Genomic DNA, 8980 nt, shown 5'->3' with positions numbered 1-8980 from the left:
CTCCAAATAAATTACGTCAGTCATAATAAAACTTGGAAAAGCAAAAGCTGATAAATTCCTAATTATGAACCATTCCAAATCTTCCTTATTAAGTGTCTCAGTTTGGTGATGTTCCTGGCCCATATGTTTGTGATAACAAACCTTAAAAAATAATAATCCCATGACAGATCTGATGTAAAACTCAGTACAAGGTGAATTCAATTACAGCTTGGCATAACTGCTAACTTTAACTTCCAGTTAACTGTATTGAAATCTAACTTTATAACAGAGATTCCATGTTGCAATTCAAGTAAAAATGTCACTCCTTGATTAAGACCACTGGGAGACACAGATATCATCTGATAGGGCAGAACCAAGGCAGCAATATGAGAACTTTTTTTTACTGCATGATTTGGAGTTGGGCTGTTTACATGTTACGGTAGGCTGTTACTATACTTAATCCAAGATTTGTTTATAAATGATAATGACAACCTGGCACAGAGGCAGTCAAATCAAATTTATCAATTGTTTCAGACTAGCATGAATAATCGAATTATAGGAAACTGCAAATGAAAACCTAATCTCTGACACATTTCCATATATCTGTATTTTCAGAGACACGAATTGCTCATGAGTACTGTAATTAGGGCCATACTGGAGATTACTACATCGTATTTCAGCAATGAAGAGAGTAATTTTGGGGTTAATATTCACTCCTGAGTTTTGTGGAACAAATAGGTTTCCATATGTCTCTGAAGCAATATGTTTGTGATCGCCATCTGTTACTCAAGAGTAGTTTTATAGAAAAATAATGCAAATTATTTCCCTCTTTAATTACACTGGTGCTTTGCAATATTGTGTTCTGTTGTGATTTGGAAAAGTGCCAGTTTGCCAGATTCAAGGGACAGATGTTTATTTAACCATGAACTTTAAAATTGCATTAAAAAATGAGATATAAAATCTGAAAGTTTTTTTTTTATTTGATAAGATGCACAAAAAAATTTAACTGTACAATTGTACACCTTCCAGTACATGTATCTAAGCTTTTAGGCTCAATAACCAATACATTATGATACCTGTCCATGAAAATACTTTGAAATCTAATCTTTGTTAGAGCACTAAACTAGAAAAGACAACATTTGTATTATGCTGTATTGAAGTCAAATAGATCAGCTACAATTAAACTTTTTTTTTTTTTTTTTTTTTATGACATGGAACAACCACTACGGGGAACACTGAGCATGTAGTAAGTAGAAAAAGGTTGACATTATACTTTAGCTTTTGGCACTACGAAAAAGTGGAAAACACCATAACAATGTTGACTAGATGTCGATGATAATGTTGATTTCCAGATTTCAAAAAAGCAAGATTTTAAAAACTTTTACAAGCACTAAGTAACAGCCATGCTCATCCAGAAAACACACACCAAGTCCCAACCAAGGAATGGCAGAATTCCATTAGTCACTAACGTGTATGTAAAGTGCATCTAGTAAAGCACTCAGTTTAAGAAAGGCATCAAAATGAATAGCAAAATATATTTACTCCTGCTATTCATATGCAATAAATACAATCTTTACCTACACCTTAAAAAAAAAAAAAAAAAAGCCAACAAACAAAAAGCAAAACAGAAAATACTTGTATCTATTTAACCAACACACACATTTTAGGAGAGTGCCAGATTATAAACTTGCTCCTTCATTCCTACTCTCATTTTACTGTCTCAAATGATACACTAACTTTCAAAAATCATTTTTCCTCTCTGCTTAAAGGTGAGACCAGCTACGTACAAAGAGAACTTTGTGAAAATTTTCATCTATTCAATCTTTTCTATTCAATGCATATAAAATTATAAGAAATTCTAGATCTTAATTGTGTAAGTACAAGGTTTCAAAAAACAAAAGTTTGAAACATCGGTAGAACTAAGATCCTGGCACTAATTAGAATCTACAGGTTCAAGTTCTACAAAAGATAAGCTTATGAGGCAGTCCTTCCCAGAATGCCACGTAACTACAAATCATTAACATGAACTTTGCTCCTTAGCTATGGGACTCTGATAGTTAATATGATAATATTTTTGAAATATACTTTTAACAACCGTGGTTTTGGCAGATGTCCCTGCAATTTATTACCATTCAATGACTATCACATGACATTCCTTTACAAAAATGTCACTTATTCCCCAGTTACAGTAAATATGTCTCTCTCTGCAGGTAGATACTTCTGTGCTCATCCTACACTTTGCTTAGTGCATTTGACATGTTGTTATGTTCCACTTTTAAGATGTGGTTTTAACAAGGTTGGTTTAATTTTGGGGGTCTTCAGAAAGAACAGTACTTTACACTAGTGATCTAAATGTTTGACTTTTCCACATTTATATGTTGCAGAACTGTATATAGCAGAGGTTAAATCAAGTCATTACCTAGAGTATGCTCTGTAAGACTCTTATCTGTAAGTTCCATCAATTTTAATGTTTGCCATTAAGATAATGCTAAACGTGGACCTTCTTCAAATTCCAGTGTTAAACTAAACTACCACAGCATAAGCATATTTAAATCGACTATGTACACCATGGATTATAACATTAATTTATAACTAATTAAAAGTTATTATACTTAATTCTGCAGTACAGGCAAAACTGCAGGCAGTCTGTGTTCCAGATCAAACATACCACTTGAAGTGAACCTTGTTTTGGGTGCAACTTAGACCTGATTAGTGTGTGGAAATCTAAATGGTCTTAAGGATACTACTACAGAGAGAGCAATCCACATTTTAGTACACTAGACAAACCACTAGAAGCATTATTCAAATGATTTTTTTTTTTCACAAATCCATCAATATTCACTTCCTCGGTGACCACAGTCAGTTTAAAAAATGTTTTGTAGTAAAAACACAAAAAAGCTTGTATTTTTGCAGCATCAGAGGGCAAATTGCAACGAACCCCAAGATGCAGCTGCAGAAGGCCACAAATAGAACAGAACAGGGTGGCATGGGTGCGAACAGGTGCTCCAGTGCTACCTCCCTGACACAAGGAGGGCCTCCAGGCACAGCCCAGCAGAAGAAAACCACAAGGCACGTCATCAGAGTCATTCCCTTGGACCTGAATCTCTCTCTCTCTTTGTAGGCCATGCCATTGTGGTACAAACCCAGCAGAGATGGACTGCATTACTCTCCTGGTTAACAGTTAACTTGCAACCTAAACTTAGTGCTGTGTTTCTGTTTTCCAAATAGTATACTTTAATAGTACTTTTATATATATATATAAATATACATATATATATATATATAAAGCTTTTTATCATAAGACTGAAGGTAATGTGTTATAACTGAGTCATTTAGCAGGTCACTCTGAACTACAAACAGCTATGAAAAGGAAATGAATCTCCCAGTAAAACCAAAATAGAGAACCAAACAGAGGGATGTGTCCAAAACACATCCTGTTTTCAGATCATCCTGTGTGCCCCTCCTTCCACAGAAACCAACCTTTCATGTGAACTGTGAATCTAAAGTTGTCCTCAAGCACTACAGGGTCCTTGCAGGAAAGACATTTAAGGAGGGAGAGCTAGGAGGAAGAGGTGCAGGAGAACCACACTTCAGAAGTTCTACTTTTTTTGTTGGTGGTGCTGGTGGTGCTTTATATGTGGTGAAGTTATTTTGTTAACCAAAGAAAATTGTAATTCTCCTTCAGACTCTAACTCAACCTCCCCTCTCCGGCTGTGCTGTTAACTGGGTTAGGCTCCTAGCTTCACAGGACAGCGTGCACAGGACAGCATGAGTCACAGCCTTTCATATTAAAGTCCCCATGATAAAGCAAAACAGTCTTGCGAAACACCTCCCTGTGTCATCATCACTCAGGAGCGTAACAAAAAAACGCTAACATAACATTAGTGTTACAAGACCATAGTTGTGATGGTGACACTAGGAGCCAATGAAATGTATTGAAGCACTACAACGCATGGCTCTATTCTTGCAGAATAACGCAGGGCTTGGGGCATGGAAGGAGGTACTCTGAAAGTGTACAGCAGCAGCACTGGAGAGGCCATGCCAGCTTTGAGAATACTGTTGTGAGAAAGGTATGCCTCCATGAAATTCACAGTTTCACTTGTGCACATGGCAAACTTTTAAAACAAATTTTGTTAAATGTGTGAGTTCTCTTCAAAAGGGATGTGGCTCTACATGCTGCCTGTTGTATGTTTTCAGAAGACTTTTCACACTATGCAATTTTTACAAGGTCTATTTCTGCCACTTACTGGGCTTCTAATGAATTACACTTTTAAATGTTCAGGATTTGATTCAATTAAGTCCAGCAGTCTTTACAGATTATATCTATGATTGTTTTTACTGACATGTGGGAAAAAAAATGACTCAACCTTTTAGTAACAGAATTTATGAAAAAATGTTTCTGCATTCCCACTGTGATTTATTCATTTCTCATATGTTCTCCAAATGCAGTTAACACAGAAATTCCTCTGTATTTTTCTTTTTGACTGGGGTGGGAAACTGCAAAAGAATATGCAGGTTCAAGTAACACATCATTTAGCATGCTACATGACAATTTAGCATCACAGTGCATGACAATTTAGTCAACATCTAAAATAAAAGCATATGGGACTTCTGGATTTTTTTTTATTACCTAAAAAGTAGAATTAAGAGCTTTATCTCTTCACCAACAGAGGTATGAATATGCCTTGCAAAAAGAGAACTACCTGAACGCTGATGATGTTTCTAGCACCTATATACGACTATACAAAAACCCTCTTTTAGAATTTCTAGCAACTACACATGACGACATAAGAATGCTATTTTAGAAGTATGTTTTCCCTCTGTGCCACATTCATCTGTAAAAGGGAAAACGAGCCGGTTTGTCGATGAGACCCAGCACCGTATTGCGGCTTTTGCCTTCCTCCCTGCTTCCTCGGATTCCAGCTGAATCCCAAAGCGCTGCTGCCTGGGGGAAAGCAGCACACCCGTCCCCGGGAGCCCGTGGGAGCCCCTCGCCCGGAGCTCCCCTCTCAGCGCCTCCCGGGCCGCCAGCGGCTCAGCCCCGCCGCGGAGGCCGCCCCGCGCCCCGCCCGCCGCCACCGCCAACCACCGAGCCGGGGCCGCCGAGCGCCCGGAGGAAGCGCGGCGGGGAAGGGGCGGCGGCGCGGCCATGCCCGTGAGTGGCGCCCCGGGCCCGGGGAGCGGGGGGTGGTCGGGTCCCGGTCCCCGCGCTCGGGCCCCCGCTAAGGGCGGCGGGGAGCGGGGTCTGACCGCGGGCGCGTTTCTGCCCTTGCCCTCCGCAGCTGGCCAAGGACCTGGTGCATCCCTCCTTGGAGGACGAGAAGAGGAAGCACAAGAAGAAGCGGCTGGTGCAGAGCCCCAACTCCTACTTCATGGACGTCAAGTGCCCAGGTACAGGGCTGCGTGGCGGGCAGGAGGACGGACACGCGTTTTCTTGGGGCTCTGTGCCACCGCAGAGGGGAGGCTTGTTCTCTAAACGTGGTGTACGTGATCTGTAGGGGGAAAAATGTACTTTTCTTTCTTGAGAACTCTTTTAGTCCAAACGTTTAAAAAAATTTACTGAAGCTATCCGTTTATCTATTTTTCTAGAGGTCTAAAATAGGAAAAACAACAGTCCTTAATGGAAACCTGGCACGGGGAAGGGGCGGGAGACAACCCCTCAGATCTGCAGCTCTGAGAAGTGAGATGACATGGGTGGTTTAAATCACCCATGGCCCGAGTTTCAAATAAAAGCAATGTTTGTTTTCTTCCTTTTGTAAGTTGGTTCCAGAACAGCCAGAAAGACACTTCACAAGGACACATACAGCCGCAGTGTACACATACAGCAATACTACGGGTGCAGAAATCAAAAGTTGTACCTTACCTCCTAGACAGCACTGCAACATTAGAAAGTGGTAACAGTAAGAAAACAACAGAGAAATGCATACATGGATTGACTTACAGTAGCAGTCATCTTGATGAGAAGGAATTTTTCTCTATTCATTTTTTCTTACTATTCTATTCTTAGTAGTTTAGATTTCTAAGTAGCTCTCAGACATTGCTTTCCATCTAAAAGTGAGGTAAAGTCATTAAAACTGTTTGCAAATAAACTGCTCACTTAAAATAAAAAAACTCTCATCATGGAGCTTTCTGAGGACCTTCCTTGTGACATGTATACTTCTATCCTATCTTTCTGGGCCATACATGCTGAAAATGGAATCTGTGCTCACCCTCATCTATTTTCTATATCTGCATCTGGATTAAATCCACTACAAATTGTCTCTCCTATTCCTCCTAATTAAAAATACTTTCAAGGGCAAATAATGAAAGACATGAAAATTCTTTTGCATAAGAAGTTTATGAGATCGATCTCATGTTTTCCAAAAGTTGTAGAATTTAGAAGTTAAAGTTTTCCTGATGCTCGTCTTGAATCTGGAATACACTGAAGTTATTATTCTATGCACGTCTTTTGGCACTAGCCTTATGTAAACATGGCACTAGCCTTACACAGTACGACTGAGCATGTGCCTTATGTGCACTAATTATTAAACAGAAAGCAAACAGTTTTGAGCAGCAGTGCTCACATTCACAGCTGACAAACTTGATCAACGCTCAGCAATGTTCTAGTACAACAAATAATTATTTCTTTATCTAGAAGATTCTTTTGATCAGCACAGAAGGCTAGTCTAGGATGAAAATAAGGTATCCAGCTCCTGCTTTTTAGACGACACATACTGCAGGTAAATTGAGGCTTGTCAGCCCTAAGGCTCCCTTGATGATTTTCACATGGGGAGGTGTAACAGTTTCATTCAGTTAACTAATTTGCTTTTCTATGCATATCAATAAAAACAAATAAGTGTTTCAGACTACAGTAACAATGTTTTACTTGGTGTGCTTTGTAACAAAATACTAAATTGAAACAAGTATATTTAGAGTATCTGGTTCAATTACACATACATTTTAAAACATGCTAGAACACTCAGTGGAAAGTTTAATAATGCTGTTTTCCAGGGTGCTACAAGATCACCACTGTATTCAGCCATGCTCAGACAGTAGTTCTGTGTGTAGGCTGCTCAACCATCCTGTGTCAGCCTACTGGGGGAAAGGCTAGGCTCACAGAAGGTAAGGAGTACTGTTTAAGCAATCCCAATATTCCAGTTAAGACTGTGCATTTACGTAGTGATAGTCTGCAAATCTTTTAGCTTTGATTTGTGGAAACTGATACCGGAAAGCTTATTTTTCAAGATGTTTTGTTTAACTAGTAAAAACATTGTTACTGGGCCCTAGCTTGCAAGTTTTTCTGCACTTTTTTTTTTTTTTTTAATGGCTACGCAGATAGATATGCGAGGGAACTTGGCAGCTAGATTTTGATCAAGCACACTTGATATTTGATGCTTTGATTTGTATCTTCTTTCAGGCTAACACTAGGCTAAAGGTTATTTATTTCTGAACTAATTTTAAAGGGTTAAAAAAGTTACCATTAAAGAAGTAGGGTACTTGGGCTAGGTTAACATGATTCCATGCCTCTGCTAGTCAGTGGTGGCTTGCTTGTTTATTTTTAAATAGAGGTGCTGTAATGCAGTTCCCTGGTTCACGTTACTTAATTGAAATTTATATAAATTTTAAGGGAACAAATAACTACAGTTAATTGCATGCAGATAACTCGTTATAACACTGATGTCTTGAACCATAATCCAACAGCTAGGATATATGAAAAGCACTGGAAACACATAAGGGTTTCAAGAAATTTGAAGAATGAATCCAGACTTCATTCACCTTACATTTAAAGGACAAAATTTAGTGTACATATTATATATAGTACTGCTTGTACTGCGTAATACTATACAGCAGTAGTTTATATGAGGATAGAATACCTGAAATGAGGCTGTTGAGCAGTTGAAAAGGCACCAACACTCCCTAGCTACTGTTTCAGTTTAGGATTTGTACCACTAAGGGATAGAACAGTACACTAGAATTTTAAAAGACATCTCAAAAAAAGTAGTACACCTGAGCCTTAGCATAAAATGAATTCAAGATGACCATGCTGGATTAGAGTAGACTCGATGTGCTAGGTAGTTACCTCTTATGGTACACAAAGTTTAAATTTACTATGCAAGTTCCCAACTTCAGTTGGGTGAACAATTTTTCAATGTCATCTAGTAATTTAAGACTATTCATATTTCTACTTGTCATTTCTTTGCAGGCTGCTCCTTTAGAAGAAAGCAACACTAAGTATTCTTTTCAGCATAGAGCTTTGGATCTGTGTTCCTGAAAGCCTTAGCTGTTTAAGAAAATGTCTGTTAATATAACAATGTAATTATGATTGATTTTGTAAAAATGACATGGTACTGGTGACTGATGAGCTGCAATCTTTTTCAATAAACAGTTTGAAGTGCAAGTTTACGGACAACTGAGCTTTATTTCTATAGTTTTAAACAGTGCATTATAATTGGGTGTTGTCATTTAATATAAAAATTAATATAAAAATCTGAACCTTGGACTTGCTGCATCCTTCCCTACATTAATCATCAGCAGCATTTACCATATGGTGACAGACTGCTTTAAGAGTACATTTGGTACATTTTATCACTGTAGCAGCTCTGATTGCACGGATTACAAAGGCTAGACAGATTTAAGAAGGACACGCAGCGTATTTCCTTTCACCAATGATTTAGCCCCTTTACCATGTTGTAGAACGTGGTGATAGTTAATCTCAAATATGAAATTACTCACTTATGTTCAGATGTTTTTCTGGAATGCATGGCTTCCCCTTCCTCTATTCTGGTCTAGAAATTGCACTCTATACTGAGGTTCCTACACATACACGCACAAAAAAAAATAAAGTGTTTTGCAAAATACTGAAAGCATTCAGGATAAAGAAAGCATATGGCATACAAGCAACAGTAAGTCAACAAACTACGCTAACAGCTGTGAATGACTAGGACAGCAAAACCATGCTTATTTTCAGTATTAAGGATGGAAATAATTACCTTTTTGCAATAAGGAAACAGGTTCCTAGTTA

General features: G+C 38.4%; 1 protein-coding gene across 1 annotated transcript; it reads left to right on the top strand.

Moving 5' to 3' along the window:
* The first annotated feature begins 4983 nt into the window (after window positions 1-4983).
* On the top strand, window positions 4984-8356 carry RPS27L (ribosomal protein S27 like). The gene is made up of 4 exons (XM_027466058.3): window positions 4984-5134; window positions 5262-5370; window positions 6970-7080; window positions 8162-8356. The coding sequence occupies exons 1-4, from the start codon at window positions 5129-5131 to the stop codon at window positions 8188-8190; spliced, it is 255 nt and encodes an 84-aa protein (XP_027321859.1). The 5' UTR covers window positions 4984-5128; the 3' UTR covers window positions 8191-8356.
* Window positions 8357-8980: the final 624 nt, after the last annotated feature.

The sequence above is a fragment of the Anas platyrhynchos genome, chromosome 11 (genome assembly GCF_047663525.1).
Source record: "Anas platyrhynchos isolate ZD024472 breed Pekin duck chromosome 11, IASCAAS_PekinDuck_T2T, whole genome shotgun sequence".
NCBI classification, from domain to species: Eukaryota; Metazoa; Chordata; class Aves; order Anseriformes; family Anatidae; genus Anas; species Anas platyrhynchos.
Note: the sequence above shows the minus strand (reverse complement) of the source record. Positions and strands in the feature narration are given on the sequence as shown.